General features: G+C 34.7%; 1 protein-coding gene across 2 annotated transcripts; it reads right to left on the bottom strand.

Annotated features, from left to right (window-relative positions):
* Nucleotides 1-10610: 10610 nt before the first annotated feature.
* AQP4 (aquaporin 4) lies at nucleotides 10611-24224 on the bottom strand. Of its 2 annotated transcripts, none has more exons than XM_003759987.4 (5): nucleotides 24090-24224; nucleotides 20152-20566; nucleotides 19104-19268; nucleotides 18751-18831; nucleotides 10611-16130 (listed from the first exon to the last, which is right to left on the bottom strand). In XM_003759987.4, exons 1-5 carry the CDS (start codon nucleotides 24119-24121, stop codon nucleotides 15852-15854), a joined length of 972 nt encoding a protein of 323 aa, XP_003760035.1. In that variant the 5' UTR covers nucleotides 24122-24224; the 3' UTR covers nucleotides 10611-15851. The 2 variants fall into 2 exon arrangements, with proteins under 2 accessions (XP_003760035.1, XP_031802353.1); XM_031946493.1 differs by lacking the exon at nucleotides 24090-24224 and adding an exon at nucleotides 23059-23164.
* Between the last annotated feature and the right edge of the window lie 875 nt (nucleotides 24225-25099).

Raw genomic sequence — 25099 nt, 5'->3', positions numbered from 1 at the left:
GTGGATTGAATCCATTGCTTTTGTCGCTTTACAGCGATTCACAGAAATGTTCTCTATATAGTCTAGGTAATATACTAACTCAGACACTTCTTTTATCAACTCTATGGTCTTTATAAGTAGGTGAGAGAGTTCCTTTAAAATGAATGAAAGAATAGAAAAAATGATGTGCTGACTAACTGTTAGAGAATAAAATGAATCATAATAATGTAAGGAAGAACATGTAGAAATGAATGTAATGATAGAAATTAAAATGACATCTGACAATTACTTTCAATTTGAACTGAGGTGAAGAAATTCAGAATTACAATACTCTTGGGATTAAACTTTGATGAGATGAAAATGTCATCATTGTTGGATAAGAATTTTTTCATTTTAGTTAGAAGAATTATAAATGATTGAGCTACATTATACTTGTACCACGAGGCTGAATAATCCACATTAGTATTTCTCAACTTTTCCTTCTTATAGCTTGATAGAGAAAGTCTAACATCTTCCAATTCTGAGTTCTATATTTTAGTTAAGGTTCTATTTATAATTGGAAGGGAAAAGTCAAGTCCTTTCTGATAACTTCATTTTGGTTCTTAGTTCATTGGCTCCCATGGTTTTCAGTTGTCATTCATCTCTATGTAGATAAAATTCTCAGATCTAATATATAATCCTCACTTCTCTCTTCTTTCACATCTCCAGCTGCCTACTGGACACCTTGAATTGGATATTTCATAGTCATCTTAAATTCAATATGCCCCAAACTCTCACTTCCTTCCCCCCCATATCCTATCAGTAATCAAGCCTTTTCTTTTCTGTCTTTGTAACATCTTTCTTATTTACTCTCTTCTCTTGAATACTTTGCATACTGCTACCACTTGGGTGCAGATCAACATAATTTTATCCTGGATTATTGGAATAGCTTGCTGGTTGGTCACCCTCTCCTGAGTCTTTCCCAACTTTAATCCATTCCCAATTCAGATGTTATTTTTATTTTCCACAGGTTTGACCATGTCAACTCCTTCTTAAATAAATTCTTATGATTTCCTGTTATCTCCAGGATAAAATATAAAATCATCTATCTGTCTTCCACAGCCCTTCATTATCTGACTGCTTTCTATCTTCTCAGGCTTCTTATACTTTTCTCTTCTCCACGTAGTCTGCAATAGATACTGACCTCCATTCTATCTTTGACACAAGACATTCCATCTTCTGACTGAACATTTTATCCATATGTAGAAAGTACTCTTTCCTCATCTCTGCCTCTGACCTTCAATTCCCATATTCTACAAGAAACCTTTCCCAGTCTTTCTTAATCTTAGTGTTTTCCATCTTGATTATTTCCATTTTATCCTATATACATCCTATTTGTATAGCGTGATCTCCTCCATCAGACTGTGAGCTCCTTGAGAGTAGAAACTGTCCTTTGTCTCTCTTTGTATGCCTAATGCGTAGCATAGAACCTGGTACATAGTGGGTGATTAATAAATCAAGTTGACTGACTGACAAGTGCTGACATCGAATGGTTGGTATGGCTGAATCTCTCTCTCTCCGTAAAGTATTTCAAGGATCTTGAGCCAGATTTCTTTTTCTGGAGAAATGCATCAGTTAGAAAATTTCACAAGACATTCCAAGTGAGATTTCTGTCCTTCTTTCAGCAGGACAAAATATCAATACATTGTAACTTGATTTTTGAAATGGAGAAAAGGACTCACATTTGTTTTAAGAGAATATTGATAATTTAGTTCTTTGGGGCACCAATTGTATGGGTTCACTAGGAAGAAGTGTGACCTTATACAAAGCTTACAGCTTCACAACATTGTCATAACTACTCCCTATGTAGCCTTTGTCTGTTGTTGATTGATGTCTTTTCTTGAAGAGGACCAAAATTATATCACTATGTTAGAGTCAAGTTAGCGTATCTGTGTCTGATCAGACCGAGTTCAGATTGCTCTGCCACAGGTCGGACACAAATAGTTCCTATGAAAATTTGGGATGGGTTCTCTAACTTCAGGCATCTTGAATTTCTTTTGGGCTACTTCAATTCTTCTTTACTCATAGAGCCCAGCACCTTCTCTGATGAGGGCACGCCATGCTAGGCAGTCCTGTGCTAGTGTCTCCCATCTCATACAATCAGTTCTAAAGTTCTTAAGTCAAACCTTGAGAGTTTCCTTGTATTGCTTTTTTTCTGACTACCTTGTGAGTGTTTGCTCCATGTAAGTTCTCCATAAAATAATCCTTTTTTTTCCAAAGGTCTATATCTGGCATTTGAACAATGAAGTTAGAAACTACAACAGCAATGATCATTTGAAGACTTGTGCATCTCACGATCTTTCTCATCACCAACACTGACACTTAGAAGGCACTTAATAAATGTTTGTTGAGTGATAACTTATTTATTGATATATATATATATATATATATATATATACATACATACATACATATATATATCCATTCTTCATTGAAGGAATCTTACAGTTTCAGTTTAGAATAATTTTTTTTTCTAGAATAGTTGACATCTTGTTGATACTGTTCTTTGATATTTTAGCTGCAAAGATGTATAGGATAGCTTGTAAAAACCCTTAAAAAGGGGAGTATATATTTATAGTCTGATAAAATAATACTTAATTTTCTTTACAAAACGAAGTTCTCCTTATTTTGATAGGATTGCCTGAGGGTAAGCCTTAATATGCATGCTCTTATCATTTCTTGAGTCAACCATAGTTGTCTTCATTCCCTCATTAAAATGCTCAAAGATATTTCTTAACTGGTTGAATGATCACTGATATTTAAAAAATAACTTTTGTTAACTTTAAGGAAGGTTGTTAAAGGTTAATAAGTTAAAGCACAACAATGGACATTTAGCATTAGAATCTAAGGAAGATATATAGGTGGAAAAAAAACCCCAGTGGGCTTGATGAAAAGGTTTCTGTCATTAACCAATTAAAATTAAAAATATATATATTTAACTTTTGAATTCTAAATTCTATCCTTTCCCCCCTCTTTTGATTTCCTCTCCCTTTTCTGAGTCAGTAAGCAATCAGATATAGGTTAGACGTATGCAACTATGTAAAACATTTCCATATTAGTCATTTGGTACAAAATAAATGAATAAAAAGAAAAAATAAAAGAAAGTAAAAAACAGCATGCTTCAGTCTGTATTTACTAAATATCAGTTCTTTTCTCTGGAGATGAATGGTATGCTTCATCATTAGTTGGGATTGTCTTAGATCATTGTATTGTTAATAATAGCTAAGTCATTCACAGTTCTTTATTGAAAAATATTGCTGTTACTGTGTACAATGTTCTCCTGGTTCTGCTCACTTCACTATGTATCAGTCTATGTAAGTCTTTCCAGGTGTTTTGGGAAATCATCCTCACAACATCTGAAATACTTTCTTACAGCATAGTAATATTTCATTACAATCATATACCACAGTTTGGTTAGCCATTCCCCAATTGATGAACATTACTTTAATTTCCAATTCTTAGCCACCACAAAAAAACTTATAAATATTTTTGACAAATGGATCCTTTTCCCTTCTTCTGGTTGTCTTTGGGACATAGATCTAATATGATATTGCTGGATCAAACGGTATGCATGGTTTTATAGCCCTTTTGGCACAATTCCAAATTGCTCTCCAGAATGACTACTACTTCTTTAAGTACAAATAACAAAAGACTTTTCTCAATAATTCTATTCCTTCCAAAAATACCGTGTGAGTAAGGTAAACTGACTTATCTTTGTGGTATTTGTACTCGTGTGTTTAGATTTTCTTTCAAAGGCAGTCATAACTGATTATCAAAGGTTACATATGGTACAACTTAAAAGTTTAAACATCTTAGCATATCTTTTGGATATGGAAAAGGAATGGGCTCTGAAAACTAGAAATATTGACACATTTAAATCAAAATCTACATACTCAATCTCACAATACACTCTTAAATCTTGTTTTTGTTTTTTCTCCAAATGATATATTTTTTAATAGTCTCTCAATGTTTTTCCTTACATAGCACTCAAAGCTACTTTAGTTTTTAAAACTAGATATCTAAAGTGATAAGAAATTATTAGAGAATAATCTCAATGTAATGAGAAGAATGGGAATATGTAATAGGAAAATTATCCTTGATGATGATATTGAAGGGAACAGTCAGCCTTATGTCCCATTCTACAGTGGGTGATATCTTTAACATCATACATAAAAACATAGAAGATCACGTTCTCTCTTATTATTTGTGAATTGTAGCATTTATACCTTCATATACTTTAGACAAATCATAGAAGTTGATTTTGCAAAAAAAATGCCTTCTCAAAGAATCCCCTTCAGCAAATCTCCAAGGGCAAACCTTATGAAACAGTAAAAATATGCTGATGTTGGAGCCAGAAATCCAATTCAACATTTATGATCCTAAGATACTTGAATATGTCAAAATTATACATGATTCTCTGAAAGAAGTTAACAACAGAGAGAATCTTTTTTGAGGGAACTTTGATCATTACAATCAAGTCAGGTACAAAATAGGGAGATGGATGCTCATCAAAAGTATTTTCTATCATGGAGGAGCTCCAACTTGGAATCCAAGTTGAAAAATAATTCCTCACATATGCTGAAGATGATTCTATTTTTCAATGACATTATATTGATTCCATCAAGCCTGGAAACATTTCAGAGCCTTCTGTATGAGATTCGAAATAACTGAAAATAATTTACTCTAACTATTCACCCTGGAAAGCCAACATGTCAATGAAGAATTTATATTGTCCTTTTTATGGTATTCATAGTTGGATGGAAAACTTATAGAATTTATTCATCAGTATCTATATAGCTATATTAATATTGATATATATGGGAAATGATTTAGTCCCAGAGTTGAACAGGTCAGTGTATCTGGGAATGTACCTGAATACCTTTAGAAGTGTATTTGAAATATTTTAAGGAAATAGTAAAATTGTTTTAAAGACCACATGCTTCTGAAACAAATGGCCAACATTTTAATACTAATACTCTCCTAATTAATTTTTTTGGTTGCAAATTATGTAATACTATAGATCCCAAAGAATGAAATTGAGAAACATCCAAAATCAATAAAGAAGTGTATGATAGTAATCATCAGACAAAATGGATTACAGACAATTATCATTGACAATAATAAGTTTTCTTACTAGGATTAAATATACTAATGAAGTCACAGATATAGACCAAAAGCTTAAAAAATCAATTCATAAGAAACATATAGACAACTTCTGGCTAAGATGGTGACATGAAAGGTCATAGCAGAGTCCACCTCTTCCACACACATGCCAGTGAGAGGAAATAAGTATGGTTTTTATCTTGCTACCTGAACACATTTCTAGTAGTTGCAAGTTGTGAAATGATGTCAATGAAAGAAGGTATAAAAGGGTCAAGAAGCCCTTTCTTATCTTCTCTGCTCAATAGGGTTCTCACAACTGTGGGATGTGTAAGTGGAAAGATTTTAAACAGCTTAAGAATTAAGTCAAATCAACTCCATTTGATCTGATCATTTTCTGTGGAATACTATATATATATATATATATATACATATATATATATATATATAAATCTGATATGATTATATGATCTGGTCATTTTTCTGTGGAATATATATATATATATATATATATATATATATATGATATGATTGAATTCTGCTTGCTGAAATATTTATTGCATCAAATGTCAGCCAACATCTAGTTGACTTGCTATATATAAAAAAGAAAACACTAAAAACACATCTTATTGCCTAAACAGCTTGATATAATAGAAAGATCCCAGCTCAGAGTTCAAAAACTTTGGTTCAATTGTCTTTTACATTTACTAGATGGCTGACCTGGGGCTTAGTTTCCATTTTTGTAATCTTTAAAATGAAGGTAATAGATACTTCAACTACCCACCTGATAGAACTGTTGTGAAGAAAGCACTTTGTAAACTTTCAAGTACTTTATAAATGGTGCATCATTTTTATACCACATGGGTGACAATGGGTGCCATTATTGTTGACAACTTATCGTTATTGCATACATAGAGAGTTGGGGTATATTTAAATATAAATATGAGAAATCCAGTGAGTTCTAGTTCTTTTTTGTGGATTTCATTTTGGTGGAGGAGAGATGGAGGCATATTTTATTTTTGGTATGAAATAAAAAGTGCTAGATACTTAGTAGTAGGTGTCTATTCAACAGTAAAGAACTGATTTGAAGAAAAATTAATTGATTCATAGTATTGAATTAAATTATTGGCCAGTTTTAACATTGATACCCCTTCTTCCTGGATTTTGATTAACATATATTTTAAAAGTCATTTCATATTGTTGAAATTTTCAGTTAAGCTAATTGAATAGTGATCCTTAAGAACATTTAATTGTTCAATAAAATGAATGATACTAGTATTATATAGTGTTTTAGGGTTTGGAAAATGCTTTACCAATATTTTCTCATTTTTATTAACCCTAGGAGGTAGTTGCTGTTATTATTCCCATTTTACATATGAGTAAATTGAGCCAGAGATTAAGTGTCTTGCCTGAGTTCACACAGCTAATAAATGTCTGAGCCTGTATTTGAATTCAGATCTTCTTGATTCTAAGCCCAATGCTTTATCCACCCTGTTACCTAGCTTCTTTTGAATGAGAAAGTAATGTGTTTACTATTTTATGTTAAAGAACTGAAAAGTTGCATTACAGTAAATGTTCTTAATTATAATGTTAGTGGTATAAAAAAGCATATATTTAGGGTGAGGGTAAGGAGAAACATTCAAAAAATTATAGTTCAATTACAATACAAAGTTTTCATGGAAAGATAATCTTAAAATATATGGGTTTTTCATTCTTAGTCCAAACGAGTCTAAACTCTGAAACCACTCTGCTTAATGCTTTCTTGAAACTTCAGACTTTGCCTTTCATCCCATTTAATAGGACTGTGCCCACTTGTTGGCTATTGAGGCTGTTCAATAAAACATTGTAAATGTTTCTCTGGGGCCACAAGCATGTGATGATTTAGGCCTATTGCTAAACAAGGAGGATACAATTTTAAAAGTAAATATTACATGTCCTTACAGAACTTATTCTGTTTGAGAATTCTGTCTGTAAGAAAGTGGTGAACTCTCTCTTTGCAGCTCTTTGGTGTACTTTACTTGATTGCCTCTTTAACTACATTCTTTTTTCCTGTTCACTTCCTTATCATGCATTTATCCTCTCATACAATTCTTACACTCCATGAACAACTTCCTCGTTCCTCTAGCGTAGTCATATCATCTCCCTAACTTACTTGGATGGATGAGCAGGTATGAATTGGTATGCTCCAATAAGTGACTTAAGCTGCACTGAGACTAGGTCTATCAAAAACCTTTTAAAAATTGTTCCTGTCCAAAGAAAATACTTCAATCTGGCAACCCAGTATAAATAATTCAGCCTCTGTTCATTCAAGCAATATTATCAAGAGACACTGTACAGATTTTTCAATTGCCATTAGGATGAGATGGACCAACAGCTCTTATGACAGACCACTCTAGTTATTATGTTATGATGAGAAGGGCACTTGGTACACTGGCATCAGAAGGCCCAGATTTGAGTGCCAGCTTATAAATTGTGTGATTTGGATGAATCACTTGATTCCTCTTGTTTATTTATATACTTGTTTATACTCCTTATTCCTAAAATGGGAATAAAAATACCTGCTGTGTATATATCAAAGGGTTGTTGTGTAGAACACTGAATCATAGATTCAGAACTGGAAGGAATCTTAGCAGACGTTTTACAGATGAGGAAACAGACTCAAAAAGGTTGAGTTACATGGCCAACATTTTAAATAATATTACAATATTATATGAAAGGATGAATAAAGCCCTATAGGACTTTTGTAAACTATAAAGTGGGCAGTTAGGTGATGCAGTGGATGGAGCTCCAGACGTAAAGTCAGGAAGATTTATCTCCCCAAATTCAAATCTGGCCTTAGATATTTCCTGCCGTGAGCAAGTCACTTACTGTTTGCCTCAGTTTATTCCTCTGTAAAATAAGTTTGAGAAGGAAATGGGGAACCACTGCATTATCTTTGTGAGGAAAACCCCAAATAAGATCATAAATGGTCAGACATGACCAAACAACAACAAAAATTATGGAGCACTATATATTGTCATTATTATAAACTTCAGAATCCTAAGTCTCATCAGGTTAGTTAGAGTAGTGTACTATGAGAATTAATTGGGACAAGCAATAATTTTGATGTGATTTCATCTTGTGAAAAAAAAAGGTTATATATTTGGCCCTTTATTGATCCTACTTATAACCTTTGGCCTTGAACAGATGAAATCATATTGCTTTCTCCCACTTTAATTATTTATTGGTTGGATGGTAGATTTTGTCCCATATATGCATTTTCTTCTCACCCCCCCAATTTTGTAGGTTTTAATAATTATTGTTGTTCCCATGAAATGCTCAAAAGTTGTATTTTAAAAGAGAATACTGAAATGGTTGTTCAAAATCTCACTGTGACTGTTGTGGGAAATTGAAGCTGATGCTAAAAAAGTATTATCCACATTGAAGCACAAAGGAAAACATGGTTGAAAATGAAAACAAGTCCAACAACTGACAAAATATTGTTACAAAACAGCCTAATTAATCCTCACTTCCAAGTGACCTGGCATTTGGAGGGGTTGTTATTAAATTGTTCAGTTTGGAGTAGGCTCCTCAAAGTTGAAAAAACTGAAAGAAGACCACTAAAAACAAAAACAAATAGTTGCTGTTACTATGAAAGGGAAAAAAAAAGTTTGTTTCTGGCAAGAGAATGCAAAGACAAAGAGTGGAGTGCTGAAAATTGAAAAAAAAATTTATTGATGAGACAGATTTTTTAATTCAAGGTTACACCAGTCAGTCAGTCAGTCAGCATTTATTAAGCTCCTGCTGAGTTCCAGGCACTATGTTAAATTGTATACTGGGAATACACAGAAAAGCACAGATCAAATCTCTGCTCTCAAAGAGTTCACAGTCTGAGGGAAGAGATAATGTACAATAAGATAAAGACAAGATTAATTGGGGATGGTCTCAGAGGGAAAGCACTAAGATTCAGATCAAGAGAGGAGAAAGGTTTCCTGAACATGAGTTGTTAGCTGGGGCTTAAAGGGAGCTAGGGAAGCCAGGAGTCAGGGATGAGAAGGATTAAGGTTCCAAGACTGGGGAATAGTCAATGAAAAAAACCTGGAGACCAGTGTCACCACAAAGTATAGTGAAGAAGGGTCCAGTTTATGAAGGAAAGCCAGACAGAACATTTTATGGTTGATCCTGGAGGTAATAGAGAGTTTGCAGAGGATAGAATGGAAAAATAAAAGATATCAAGATGACTAAGCAGTACGCTACTGCAATAGTCCAGATATGAGATGATGAGGGATGGTAGTGATAAGGCATATATGAGATGCTAGAATAATATTGTTTATTCTTTGAAGACATGAGCATTCTTAACAGAATACATACATACATACACACACATAAAATATCCTCCTAAATTTTGGGGGATTAAAAATACCACTGGGGCTGGATATATTTTTCCTTTTGAGGGAATGATGAACTCTGATACATAGGTTTATATACAGAGGAGCAGAAGCATTCTAAAATTTTAAAAAAAGGTCTAAAGAGATTACTATAACATGAACTTGCACCAAACCACATGTCATGAAAAGTTAAGAAAAATGATCATGAGATGACAATAAATATGCTTCAGTGGCCTGAGAAAAGATCTGATTTAAACTTTGAAGAAAACTTATGGGCTATAATCAAGACTAGACTTGAGAAAATGAATGTTCATCAACAGTAAACTTCATATCCAGTGTGACAAAAGTGTGGTTTCATGATAAAGAATTAAATATGTGTCAAAATCCTGTGAAATCTATGATAAATTGAATAAAAAAAGTGATTCTTGCAAAAGGAGGATATTTTGCATATGTCAAATTTTTAAAGATGTAAAAATTCACAAGTCATTTTTTTTATTAGTTTCCATTTCATAGAAAACCGAGAAACAAAGTAATTGGCTGAAGGTCAAATAGCATATCAACAACAGAAATAGAAGGGAAAACTCATAACAGAATCTATAGCTTTGAAAGCTGCCTTGGAGCAGTAAGCCGTCAACTTGGTGGAAGAGCAATAAAGCTACCAAGAATGGCAGCCCTAATGCCTAGTAGGGACTTAATCCACATAGGCATTCCTCAAAACAATTTTAAGATATGTCAATAAATTTAATTATTTCACTTTTTGTCCCAAGTAATTTGCATAACTGAATATGTGCTTAAGCCTTGATATAAAGGTAAATAGCCAGTGGAATATCTTATGTCAAAATTAATATAGACACTTTGACCTATGTAATAGAATTTTTGTTATTAGTTTTGGGTCTCCTGCTAAGTACCACTCTGTGGGTACTCAATGAATACTTATTGACTGCTGGTACTTCACTCCATGGATATTTTATTTGATGAGGAATATAATCAAATGTCATCAACAACTATCCATTCCACTGGAAGCTCCCAAGATCAGCACATTCTTAATACTTTTCTAGGGAAAACAAACTTAACTCGTAGAGAAAAGAAAAAGCAAAAACTTGAAGATATCAAACACCACACTGATTTTTATTTTAAGCAAACAACAGTTTATTTGCAAAAAGTTTAATGTTATGAGATACAGTATAACTAGTGGAAATCAATCAATTTGATCATATTTTTAATATATTATTCCAAATGCAATTGTAGTTTAAAGCCCTGTGACATTAATTCTAGTATCATAGTAACAATTAACATTTCATTTAATAAATAACTGTGAATATAGCCATATGTTCAGTTTATTTTCCTTAGATTATTGTGAATTACAATTTTATTCTGACTTGGGTCATAAAAATGATAAATACTTGTTTTTTTGTTTTTATGCATTGCTTGCTTATTTAATTAATCCCAAAAGCTACTTAACACATATGATGGTGGGTTACACAAATTAGGTATATTTTCATCCTTTTGATTTGATACCTTTTACAATGAATTTTGCTTAAATTTGATGTACCTTGCCAACACTGCACAGTTTATAATATTTGATGTACTTTTTTCAAAAGTCCCAGACATTAGCAAAGTAAAGTTGCTGGATTTTTGATCTAGCATAAAATTTCTATTATTTATTTCAAAGAAATATGAGTTTCAAACATCAGTTCCATCTTCATTAACTGAGAGGTAGCACATACCACCTCTGAGAAGAAAAGTCATCCAAAAGAAATAGAGAAACACTGAGTAACAGTAAATCAAATACAAAGGAGATTTGGCTACTAATATAACAGTTGTTACCATTATTAGGGTTCATAATGAATATTTACAACAATAAATCAGTAGCTATGGAATATCAGCTGAGGTGGTGGAAGTTAAGCATTATGAAGGTGGTCTTGTCTGATGGCATTACTAGTACTGTGTCAGATGGGTGTGGTAGATTGTTCATTTTTGAGGGTGGTGATCTGTGATGGGAAAATGGTTATACAGAGCTAAGTGGGAATGGTAGGAGAGATGGCATATGTATTGTATACTCCAGCAAGGTCCTATCTTACAATGATCTTTTCCCTCTCCTATAAACAATGTCTGGGCAATTATAAGCAATTTCTAGTCCCACCTACTTTATTTCAATATGGTGGGGAATGTGAAGGAACTGAAGAGATGGTACTTAGCTAATTAAATAAGACAGATTCTCACAAAAATTCTTTATAATCTACAACCCTTCTAATCTGTGACAGGTTCCCCTCAGCAGGGATTGGACCCATTGCACCTTTTTTTTTTTATCACTTTACAGGGAAAAGAAGACTACAAATTTAATTTTTTTCTTTACTGAAAGAGATCCTTCTTGCCTCAAACCTTGATATGTATTTAAAAATCAAGGTGTAGAATGACTTGCTACATTGACTAAATTTATATATACATAATATATGAAAATTTAAGTGCTAGAAAATATATTTGAGATGAAGTGAGTTAAACCTTATAAATTTTCCCCCTCCCCCAAAGATAACTGTATTTTTCTAATAATCTTCTCATCAGTAAATTAGTTAGGAAAGACATGATTACTTTCCAGTAAAATGTTTTAAAATGTGTATTAGAAAATACCATATACAGTAATTTTCAGTAGCTTTTATGTTAATTGGATTATGGTCTGTAGAGTTCAAATTGTGATCTGTTATATCAAGAAAAGGGAGTAAGTTAAGTTTATTTTAGCTTTTGAATATAAAACTCCATTTTCTGATTTTAAGGTAATTTAACTAATGATATTTTGCCAGTTTTCCCAGCCTGAAAAGAATACTCTGACTGGGCCTGTTTAGAAACTCTTCCTAGTTGATAAGGTGAAATTAAATTCCAAACAAATGAAGATCAGTATGGAGCAAAGAAGGGTATCGTGTTTGGAGTCAGAAGATCTGAGTGTGAATCTAGGTTTTTTCAAAATTTTTTTAAACTGTGGGATCTTGGGCCTCAGTTTCCTCATCTGAAAAGTGAGAGGAGCAGACAAAATGATCTCTAAGATTTTATGATCCCAACTAACTCACTTTTCTTTATCTGTGTTTTATCTCAAACTTCATCTACATTTTGTCCCAATATTTCAAATCTCGGTTGAAATTCAATGCATTCCTTAGAAGCACATACTAAAAGGAGGCAAGTGATTTGCTCAAGGTTACAGAGCAAAGTGACAGGAGTGATGTAAAGTATAGAAAATATTGATATATATTTTTTGTAATCCATTATTGAACTACCAGTCAACACTTCCTTTAAGTGTCTGACTACTTCTTTGAAATCAGGCATTTCATCCTGATTTCCCACCCATCCTCTAAACACCCAAATCCAAAACATCCCTTTGCTATCTATAACTTTTGACAAAATAAACAGATCTTCATAGTTAGATTTATTTTACTATTCAGGGATGCTTGGGCCATCTCTGTGCCTACAATTCATTCCATTATGTACCTTTAAAGAGAAAGGTAGGAATCATTTTCATGGTCAGGCACAATTCCTTTGTGTTTTTACTAGTTTTTTTTTTCCTCTCTGATCTCTCTTCTGTATATCAGGCAGTAGTGCTCTCCTGGGACAGGCACTATGCACTTCATTAATAAAAAGAGATTAAAGGAAAAAGCCTCAGTCTCCTAATACACATGGATAATTTGGTGTCATCCACAAGGCAATAGACCCCTGCTGCAGAGATGTCATTAGAAAGGTACAATTTCATTACTTTTTACTGGCAAAGCCTTGAGTGAAATACAAAATATGTTACCTCATATGCAAAAAAAAAAAAAAATTACATCCCAACTCACAACTTATGTGTTCATTTGCTTCATGCCTCTAAAATACTAGAATTTAAGAAAGACATTTTTATAGTTCTTGCATTTATAATATTTTCCCTTAATAAGTCCCTTAAAAGCATATATTTATGAAATATTAAGCAAAAACATCTATTAAAATAAAAGTCTTTTTGTTTCCAAACTTCAAATGAAATATTTTAAAAACTAAAAACATGCACCATTTTTCTTCTTCTCTGCTTTGATGAAGTAGCTGTGGTTGTATCTCTTATGCACACAGAAATGTGTATACAAATGTAATATGGAAGAATATTGCTAAAAATTATTGCCATCAGGAAAATTATGATATAAAGTGACTTTTTTATGGCAAAGGGGGCAGGAAAATCTGTTAACTTTGGCTGGTTAACCTAGTTTATCTCTGAACTGGTTTATCTACTGATAATTGATAGTTGGACCTATACTAGGAAAACACAACCACTGATGTTAAGCCCCTTTGACGGTGTTGTATTCAGGCATTTGGCAAAGCTATCGAACACAGCCCTCAGGTGACTTTCACACTTGGCTCTACAGAAACCAGTGCCAAGCAAGTAACTTGGAGCTGGAGAAATGAATTATTGGCCAAGTAGAGCTCTACCCTTGGTGCTTATCCCAAGGAGAGTGCCTGGAACTTAGGCAGGCCCCATCACCAAATGCCATTGGCACTACCCAGCCGGCTGCACTGGCATTACCTTTCTCAAGCAGCCTCCCGGCTTTCCTAGCACCGAAGAGAATCAGGTTTAATAATGGTCCATTATCTCACTGCCACAGACACACAGCTGCCATTAACGCTAAAAAGTACTTCTCAGTTGGAGCTGTGCTTGGGAGAGGGGAACTCTTGGTTATCAGCTATTTACAAGCTACCCCTTGCAGTGATGGGTTTTTACTTCACTTCTACTGGGTTTTGTTCAGTGAAATTGACATTTGCAGCTCTTTGTTTTAGACTAAAGCCTAGACAGTTAAAACTATATGAGCTGGGGTTTCCAGAGAACTCAATACTGAATAAGGCAAAAGCAAAATAAATAGAAACTATTTATATATACTCTTATAACAAAGAAATGAGTCTGTTTAACAAAAATCCATTAAATTTACTTCTGTTGGGTTATCCACTACAATTCTATAAATGAAAGGCCATCTTTGCAGGCAGAACATTCTGATGTTTTCCTTTTTATCTGGTCCCAGTTTCTTCCTGATGCCTTTTCTTTCTCAATTTCCCTTACCCATAAGATATCACACTTGTAATGCTGATTATTCACCAGTTGAATAAGAAATGAGGTGGACTTTCTTATCAATGAGACTGAGTAGGTCACTTTAACAAGTATAGTCTGGATCAATTAGTGTTTTTGTATTGGACATGGCTTAGGTAAGTAGTGTTTTATCTAACAATAACAGTCACAATTAATGTAATGTTTATGTTATCAAAATATGTCTTATCTGATGGTTAAATATAGTTAACCAACATTAATGACAAACAAACACAGAATAACCCCAGATTTTCTAATAAATTAAAAAGATAAGTGTGGTTAATGTTGAGATGATACAAATTAACACACCTTAGTTTATTTAAGTAAGTGCATTGAAAACAGATTAACCTTTTTTTCCTTTGATACAAGAATTCATATTTCCTGGATCTTACAGATTGAAGTATGGGAACATACTGATTCCCATATGGACCTGGGATTCATGGTAGGACTAAATTTCAATAGGTGAACCTCAAAAGTTAGATGTTTGGTGAGAGTGGACATAGAAAACAACATATATATATATGTATATGTATATATACTATATTTGAGAATGTTTCAATCTTGAACTTTTCAGTTGGACTATAATATCAGTGGGAAGTGACATATGCCATGTAAAAGATAGATATGTGTAATATCAGTTTAATAAGAACCATTTGCAATTACTATCACTTAAAAAAACCCCTATTAAAATGTTATTTTTCAGGGGTGCAGTTTTTTTTAAGTGATTGCCTGCTGAAGTGGGCATGTGGGGGTAGAGGAACATAAGTAATTACACCTCTGAGTTTAAATGAATGTGTGCCTTATTGTACATTACCACTGATAAATCTGCAAAGAATGCTTAATATAGTAAAACAGTCTAATTGGGGCTGACAACAGCCCATCATGTGTCAGAAGAACAATCTGATAAATATATGTCCATAGACAGTTTCCAGGCAGTTCTCAACTGCCAATTTGTACCTTAAACATCTGTACTTTCAGTTCACTATTGACTGCTGATAAATGGGGATAGAAATAAACATTTATGTATATTTAATTTGGGAGTATGCTTAGGAATATCTTCTAGAATTTGGGACCCACTACAGGTCTCCTTCCTATCTTGATAGGGAGAAGGAGGTATTTAACATTTAGAGACTGAGGACTCTGACATAAAACAGCTGAGAAGTTGCTTCCTCCTTCACTAACCAGAAGATCTGCATGTATCTGATTTATAACAAATCTGTTTCTTTAATGGGTGGAAGGAAATCTGAGGGGTCTTCTCTGCTTTCAGTGCCACTTGATAGTCATACTGAAGACAACACTTCACTGGATGGATCTTTTCCCTTCTTTTCGTCCCCCCTTTCAATGTCAATTGTGTGGACTAATCCAGGTTTCAGGATCAAATCATCGGTTTCTACCTGACTTCTGTTGTCATCCACCTCCATGTAGGTCCCTTTAGTTTGCTGAGAAGTCTTACCGAAGGCCTCTCTAAAACGGCGTTTAAGTTCTACATCAGGACAGAAGACATACTCGTAAAGGCCACCAGCAAGGACAGCTCCAATGATTGGTCCTACCCAGTAGATCTGCAGAATGATGAAATAATAGAAAGCTGTTGAAAATTATTATTCCAAAAGAAAACAAAAAGCATTTGAATGTAGAATTTGACTAGTTTAGTGGGGTTTATATATCTGAAGAAAACTGAGCTATATAGAAAAAGTAAGGCATCGCAATAATTCATCTCAATCTATGGACCTTGAGTACATTTTTGAGCAGAAAACAAGAAAGATTCCTCCTTTCTTCCATTCTTTTTTTAAAAAAAATCTCTTTTTGATTCTTTTCTTCTTGTTGTATTAGTTTCTAAAGTCAGAGCACTTTTTTTCTTGGCTGTATTGAAAACCATACATATGTTATGAATTCTTCACTTGCACTTGAAATAAATACAAAAGAATTTCCAGAGGTGTTTTTATTCTTCCTTAGAATTGCCGGTCTCTTACTGGTTTTTCTCTGAGGTCACGTTCACAGTACAGACTTGACAATATTTGGATTTAGCTATAAAGCACCCCACTGAAAATTTGCAGAAGGAAATGTGAGAAGAATAACTAGAAAGAGCTCCATTTTTCTCCCATGATTTTCCTAAATTTTGGTGAATTGGTTTTATTTGTAAATGCCACAATATTTTCATTCTTGTTCTTAATTAGGAATATAATATTTTCAGTGCTTAGGTCTTTAAAAATATAGTAGCTAGCATTTAGATACCAATTTAAGCTTTTCAAAATGTTTCTACAAATATTAGTTTATGCTTAGAACAACACCAAGAGGTAGGTGCTATTATTATTCTTATTTTAAAGATAAATAAATTGAAGCAGATAGAAGTTAAATGAGTTGCCCAGGATACCACAATTAGTAAAGCATCTGAGGCTGACTGAATTCAGGTCTTCCGGGCTTCAAGTCAAATGCTCTATCCATTGTATCACTTAGCTTCCTCTTTAACAAAGGTGAACTGATTGAATATTGGAGTGATAAATAACCTGATTTATATGGGATGGGACATAAAAATCAACTAGTCAAAGTTGATGAAATTATCTATGAGGTGAAATTAAGATTTCTAATGAATTGGAATTCTGCCATTAGAGAAACCATTTAGGGTGTGCTATTAACCAATTTTTAGCTACTTCAGTCTTTTTTTTTTTTTTTTTTTTTTTTGAAAAGACACAGTCAAATGGTGTTCACTAAGTTCAGGAAAATTCCTTTTATGCAGCTTTTTTACTGCAAAATAAAAACTAAATTCCAACTTTAAGCTGTATCTGTAGCAAACACAATCGATCAAACTGTGGACATAGTGGCTGTAGAACTGGGTTCCTTATCTTGAACATAAAAAGAATTGTAAGAGTTTATTTTCTTTGTTCCTTTTCAATGTGGGAAATGAGAACCCTCCCCCAAATATCTTTGCTCTTTATTTCTTTGGTTAAAAACTCATTTGATTAACAAGGCTGATTTTATATAGAATCAGCTTCAAATAAGGAAAATCTAGACACTTAGTTGACTACCTAAATACCTTGATTTTGAGAAACAGTTTTATGTTTTTCAAAGAAGTTATATGTATGTTTTTTTAGCTAAAGTAGATTCTTCCTTTGAAATAATTTAAATATTAGTGATCTTTTTTTTTTTCTTTCATGTTTTCATTTTTCCTCTGGGAATGGTTTAAAGGGAACTTTAAACCAGTAATGTATTTGGATCATGAACACTAAAGGACAGAGAAAGATACAAAATGGAATTAATTCTTTATACATACATACACACATATATATTCATATCGATATGTATATATATTTAATACTTATGATTTCTTTTGTATAACTTTGTCATCTACCTTCCTTGATATCTTTACGTTTCTAACATCTGATTGGACTGACTAGATCAGACCCTACAGATTTTAATCTTGCTTGGGATCAGTCTTTAAAACTGCTAAATTATCCTTTGCACTTTTCCAAACCTGTTCCAAGAATTTACCCAAATAAAACTGATTAAGTTAGAAAATAAAAACCTTGTTGTCTTGAGGCAGTACCACTATATTATTTATTTAGATACCTGACTGAATATATTCCTTAATCTCACACAGTTTATATATGTTTATAAATATATATTTATATGTTTATATTTTACATAATATTTTAAAACTGTGTTTTCATAGTAACAGTTGTTATATTATATAGTCTACATGATCTGCTTGCTGTTGGGATGCTTCCAGTTCCCATATGATTAATTGAATTCATGCTTTGGTAAATAAAGAGGGTAAACATGTCTAACCTGGACAGTTTTCAAGTTCTTGGCTTTCCAAAAGTATGCTTTCTTTCACTGCTGAGTAAGATTTGTTTTTGTTTACTTGAGAAACCCACCCATCCTATCCCCTCACTTTTAAATTTACTTCTGATAGGTCACCTAAAAGTGTGCACTAAATTCTGCCACACAACTTATCACACATAACACAAAAAGCAGGACATTTATAAGGTCCTTCCTGCAGGCATAGAACAGATGTAAGATGGAATGTTTTGCAGCAGATCTGTGCTAGTATTTCCCTAATCTTTATGGAAGGTGTCATAAAAAGGGAAAAAGGAAAATATACAACAATAAACAAATGAAAAACAAACAATTGGTCATTGTTCTCAGCTATAGGAAGATAATAACAATAATAAACACTTTTACCCAGTGGTTTTCCCAGTTTCCCATGATAACAGCAGGTCCAAAAGATCGGGCAGGGTTCATGCTGGCACCAGTATAATTGATCTATGGGAAAAATGAAATGAACTTCAGGTATTATTAAAATATTTCTAGTGTCATTCACTACCACTTGATGCCATTAACCAACCCACTTGGAGATTTCTATCGGTAAGTTATATCAACATTCCTTATGACAGTTGACAAAAAAATTATCTCTTAAAATGAAGAAACAGTAAGTTAAATAGTAGCCAAAGTGGCCATTAAAGAAATCTTTAGTCTAGTTCTAAGGAGAAGAAAAATGAAATGGACCAATTATTTAAATAGAGTTGGAAACTTACAGCAAATAAATGTCCAATTGCAACAGAAAATCCAATTGCTAAAGCTATTGAACCAGTGACATCAGTTCGTTTTGAATCACAGCTGGCAAAGATAGTAAACACCAACTGAAATGTGATTATCAACTCCACTAGGAGCCCATGACCAGCTGTAAGATTTCCATGCACCTAGAAAGAGAAAAATAATACCTTCTTAATAGAAGTTTGCATCTTATATAACAATATACAAATGCAAATGGCATATTTCATCATGGTTAAAGACGGTGGTTATACTCTAGATTTTTTTGAATTGTTAGGAAAAAAACAAATCAAAATATATTTTAATTCATTTTGGCAGTTAGAAGAAATTTTACAATGACCAAATGGAATTCATAATGAATGTTCAGTCCTACAAAGAAAGTCGGTTGTGCTGGTGTTGAACTTAAACTTCAAAAACACTTATTGAGAGCACTGTAATTTCATAATGCGATTAGAAATTCATTAATTAGGTTTAAATTAATTAATTTCTATTTCAATTAAAATTTAAGCAGTGTAAGGCTTTAGTGGATTTTTAATCAGCTGTGGTGCTGAGCTAACAAATGATATTCCTTATCAGCTTAGAACAAAGCTGGGATGTAAACACTGATACTTTTTTTTTTTTGGTAAAAGAAGCATAGTATTCTAATGGAAATGAAACTAACTTATTCCCACAAATTTTTTTTCCAGCCCCCACCTAAAGAATATATGTTGTCATAAACAAAATCTGTAGTCAGTAAAGAAATTGGGGATGATGAAGTCAGAGGGGGAAATAATAGCTTTTGATACATCTGAACTCAGCAGTGTTCTAAATCACTTAATAGCCCCCAAAGATTTCCTATTGATACTGTCAGTTTTCCAGAACACTTTCTTGCCCATGCTAATAATTATCTAGGCTCCCCAATGAATAGGATATTTGCTGGGACTAAATTAGTCACTTTGGGGAAGCTCTTTCAGGCAGCTAAGATTTCATTTATCAGAGTCAACATTATCAACTTCAGAATCTTGGTTTAAAAGTAAGAGTGAAACTCGTTACCGTAGTAACTCCCAAGCCTCCTACCACACTGGGAGGTGTGACAAGGTAGAGGATCCCTGCCCCGATGATAGCACCTAGGCACTGAGCGGCAATGTAGAAGACAGATTTAGCAAGGCTGATCTTCCTCGTGCAGACCATGGCCACAGTGACAGCAGGATTGATATGGCCTCCACTAATATGTCCAAAGCACTGGACCATGGTTGCAATGCTGAGTCCAAAACAGAGGGAAATAAGGACCATGTCTACTGGTAAAGGTTTCTCTGTTCCACCCCAGTTGATGGTGGAACCCAAGCTGAGGAGAACAAAAATAAGCATTGCCAAAAACTCAGCGGCCACAGCTTTCCAGAAAGGCTGAGTCCAGACTCCTTTGAATGCCACCATGATGCTCTCACGTTTACACAGAGGTCCACACTTACTGAAAAAGAGGAAAATAAGCCTGAATCAGAATCCACCAAGCCAGCCTATATTTTACTGGAAGGTTTTAGACTATAATTGGCAGGTTCTCCAATGATGCTGAGTGTGGTAGGGAGGAGTTAGCAAAGGTTATTTGCATACCACTAAAGAAATCCTTGTAATATTGGAGAAAATCTTTACAATTTTCTTGTAGGTTATTAGATGTTAAAATACTTTTATTTACATACATACATCACATTTTAAAAGGAAATTCTTTATACTGACCCCTGAGAGGAAGGTGCTTAAATGATATTCTTTGAAATACATATTGAAATTGATTTATCCTATTGACTTTCTATCAGATCAAGTTTTATATTCTTTCTCTCTTAAGGTCATAGACACTTGAGGACACAAAGCAAAAAATCTTTTTTTGGCTATTTTTTCCCATCGTTTCCCTGAAAAGATATTCTGAAAATAGGCTCAGATGTCATTCTTTTTTTCTCTCTTTAGGGACCCCGGATTAAGTGGAGACCTGCTAGAAGGCAGAAATTCAAGACCCCAGTTTCTTGCTTTAGAAATACCCCAGCAGGCAAATTAAGAGAGAAAATAAATCACTGAGTGAGTGTTTTCTCTCAGTTTGCAATGATGTGAACAGAATCAGCCTGGGTTTTAGACAAGCTCATTCCCTCTCCGTCTCTTTGAACCTGGAGCAGGATTACAGTAAATTGAAGGCAGGAGGAATTCGCTAATTGGTTGCCAATCCACGAGTCACAATGAGTTTTAGTGAAGCTAGACCTGAAAGAAGAGTTCCGTGAAGTGTCATCCCTGGAACAAAGCAGGGGATTCAGAATGGAACCCTTGGAGAGGAAAGCTCTCTGGATTGGTAGGAAAGTAGCCTTTTCCCCCAAAGGGGCCACCACCAGGAGCTCATGCAGAAATGGTTTTTCAGGATTGAGACAACTAAACCACCAGGACACAAGTAGGGAATTAAGAGTAGGGGAAAATGGCATGCTTGGTGTGCCAACCCACACCTTCCACCCTCCCCTTCCCTTACCACCCTTTTCTTTGGAGCTGAAGGAGTCGGGGGAGAGAAGGATTGCTGGTCAATAACCTTGCAGATCGCATTTTAGAGGGAATTTCACAGTGGAATTTTTATTTGTTGCATCATGGAGGGGCCATTCAAGAGATTTCTTCCCGCTTTCATGCTCAACCTTTTCTGTTGCTTTAGATTTATGCAACGATGCCATGGTCCACTTGGAGGTCTTTGCCGGCCTGGCCTCAGTGACCCTCTCTCACTAGCTGAGAGGAGGGAGAAGGAGCCAACAAATTGACACCTAAGCTAGGCAAAAGAGAATTGCCACTGAGGGATTGAGGCTGGAGGGAGGGGGGACTCTCTCCAAGGGCGCATGGTATTAAGGGCTCTGAGCTGCGTTATAGGGTGGAGTGGAGGTGGGGGCATAGGGAGCAATTAGTAGCCTTGCTATCGCCTTCTTAGCTTCGGCTTGCCTGACTAGGAACCCTGACCAGAGCCTTATCCTTCCACTTTTCCCATTTCTAATCCCCTTTGGGTAAGGGGAGACAGGACGGAATTGTCAGCTTTCCCATAGGCCCACATGTCACTGAGATTTAATACAGGACTTTGCACTAATAGTCTTAGAAATACATAGGGGACACAAAAATATAACTGAAGGTGTGACTTCTGGGGCATTGCTCCCAAATGATTTGGTGTGGTTGTGGGCTTCACCCTACAATTGCCCTAAGGACATCTCTCCATCCCTCCAGGCTTTTGCATCTCTGTGTAAATCTCTTTGCAAAAGACTGTCCAAATCTTTGAGTAGTACTGCAGAGGCAACCTCAGAATGGGAGAGAGACTTTTCCCCAGGGATGGATCTGAAAGTATTGCTCAATGGTTCTTCCCACTGAGAGCAAGGTTAAGACTGATACAAGACAGCTCAGTTAGCACTTTTGCAGGACAGAATTACTCCTCAAGCAGAGTCAGTCCACCAATGCATTCCTTAGCAATCAGCTCATCTTCTCCCTACCCACCCTAATTCACATCCCATACCCTATTCTCTGTTCTACCTTTAAAGAGGAAACTGCTTTTGACATTTTAGGATTTACTTCAAAACTCAGTTTTTGAATTGAGTTGGTATTTTGAGGTCAGAGGTAGGAAAGTTAAAAAAAATCACAAAAACAAAAGCACTGGCCTCCTGTCACAAGATAAAGGAGGAGTTACTGGAAGAAAAACAGCAGGGGGTTACCCCAAGCTTTTCTTGCTTAGCTGAACTTGTCTAAGTGACATGTGTAATTATATGATTCCAAGTGGGAAACAAATGACTTTAGTAAATCTGTAAACTAGGACCTATAGAAGCAAATAATAGTTTTATGATATTAATCAAACAAACAGACAAATTAAAAAAAAGTTTTCAAAAGTATCCCCATAGAAGCCAAGGGAAAGGGTAGAATAACTTCTTACAAACCCCCTAAAGTGGAGAGGCTCTGCCCTGGACTTACCAGTGGGCAAAGGCCCTAGTTGGTCTTTAACTTTGCACGGAGAAAGGAGAGAGTCAAAAGTTGGAAAAAGGAGGGAGAAAAGAAGGAAAGTCAGGGAAGCAGGGTGAGCAGGAAGTTTTTTTTTTCCTTTTATAGCTAAGCAAAAGAAAAGGATCTCATGAGAAAACACAAGGGGGAGGAGGTGCCTAAAGAAAGGGCCCACCTCCCTGGCTAAACCTCAGTGAATCTCTCCCTCCCCCAATTCCCCAGGTTTCCTCTGCTTCCTTCTTTTTCTTCCACCTGCTTTCCTCCCTAGAGATCTAGTCTAAGAAACTTTGTTTTTCTTATGGTTTTTGATCTGTGTCAGCCATAGAAATCACACACAAACAAACGAACATCTTTTGGACTATACTTTTTAGACTTTCCCTTGAAACCTACTAGGATTTGTCTCCAGGGCTGAGCCAGACAGTTTCGTTTCCTTGTGAACCCCAACATTACTAAGCAGGGAATGTCTCTATGTAACAAGTGTTCTCAACAGCTACCTTTCTAATTCCTATTTGTTGCCCCCCACTTCCCTTAACCGCTCCCACTTTTTGGAGAGGCACTAACACAATTTGTTTTGCTTCTTTTGCCTTAGAACAAAGCAGGGTTTGTTGATATGAACGGGTTTTACTGAGTTGGGCTCATTATTTTCTAACTGAGAACCAAACTTGCTTATCTAGTTCAATCTATTTTGGGGCAACTAAACACCTGGGTGAGTAACTTTTCTGAGCTAAGGTACCTCTGATAGGTTTGCTTCCATAGGGTACTTTCTCTGTGTTTCCACAGGTCTCTTCTCCTAATTGTGATTTACTTAAAAGCATCTTCTGCTTCCTGTTCTCTGTATCTCTCTAACAAATATTCCGGCACCCAGATCTAGAAGAACTATTCACATACTAAGGAGGTACCCTTCAGAGTCTATCTGAGATATCATGTATTTATATTAAATTGCAAGAACCCTCAACTTGGCAGCCTTTTACATTGTGCTCCCTTAAGGAAAACAAAGTACTTACCCCCAACGCCTTGATGCTGTTCTGTCACTCATTCCTTCCTTGGATAGAGTGCACAGGAGGCAGCCCTCTAATAGCTCAGACTACAGCACTGAGTGCTCTCGGAGTCAGATTACTGCAACTTGTCTGATTGGGTTTTTGGAGTGTAGGGGTGGAAAGATTTTGAACCATGTGGCAATTACTAAGTTATATTTGAACTTGAAATAACTTTTCCTTACCTGATCACTGTAGATTTAGAGCATTTCAGGAATAGGGAATATATATACCTATATATACATAGATGTATGTATATACATAATATTTCAGTTGTTCATTTTTACTTTTTAAAGGAAGTCCATATATATACCAATATTCTTTTAGTTGACCATTTTAACTTTTAAAGGGATTTTGTTTAACCTGATAATCCTTATTCTCCTCATCTATTTGTATATAATGCCTGGAATAGGGCAAAAATTGGGAAACAAATCTTGCTTATGTGACACAATTTTTAACAGTTTTAAATTAATAAAGAGAATCCAATAATTTGTATTTTCTCTTTTCAATGTTTCTTCATTGAAGAAACAGCAGTTTATCACTATGTTAGCTTCTTTTTAAAGATATATAAAATTTGGACAGTTTCCTAAGAAATAAGAATATTTCAAAATAAGAACAAATACCATTCGTATTGTACTTTGTGATTTATATAGCCTTTTCTCCACAGAAATTTTCTCTACAATGACCTCAGGAGAAAGGTAGTTGAAGTATCATTTATGCCTATTGTTGAGATGAATAAAATGAAACTCATGTTGAATGACTTGTCCAAAATCACACAGCTAATAAGTTCAGAATATTAGCCCAAGTCTTGACTCCAGCCTAGCCCAGCACTTAGGTTACTATATCATAGTGTATATCTTATGTTTATCTTTTTCTGAGAGGAGTATTATGTAAAAAAAATAACAAATTTAAAAAGCTTGGGGATGGAATGAGGAATGAGCCTTTAAAATATTTAATGCCCAGAAACATAAAGGGCATTA

Source organism: Sarcophilus harrisii, chromosome 1 (genome assembly GCF_902635505.1).
Source record: "Sarcophilus harrisii chromosome 1, mSarHar1.11, whole genome shotgun sequence".
Classification (NCBI taxonomy): domain Eukaryota; kingdom Metazoa; phylum Chordata; class Mammalia; order Dasyuromorphia; family Dasyuridae; genus Sarcophilus; species Sarcophilus harrisii.
The sequence above is the reverse complement of the archived record's forward strand: the minus strand, read 5'-3'. Positions and strand labels throughout refer to the sequence as shown.

What these genes read in the sequence shown, in the direction of transcription:
- AQP4 (XM_003759987.4), bottom strand. Translation starts at nt 24,121, where the DNA reads ATGAGTGACAGAACAGCATCAAGGCGTTGGGG. An exon ending in GAGGCTTGGGAGTTACTACG is followed by an intron (nt 19,269 to 20,151) that starts GTAACGAGTTTC and finishes TTCTCTTTCTAG; the next exon opens with GTGCATGGAAATCTTACAGC. An exon ending in CAATTGGACATTTATTTGCT is followed by an intron (nt 18,832 to 19,103) that starts GTAAGTTTCCAA and finishes TTTTTCCCATAG; the next exon opens with ATCAATTATACTGGTGCCAG.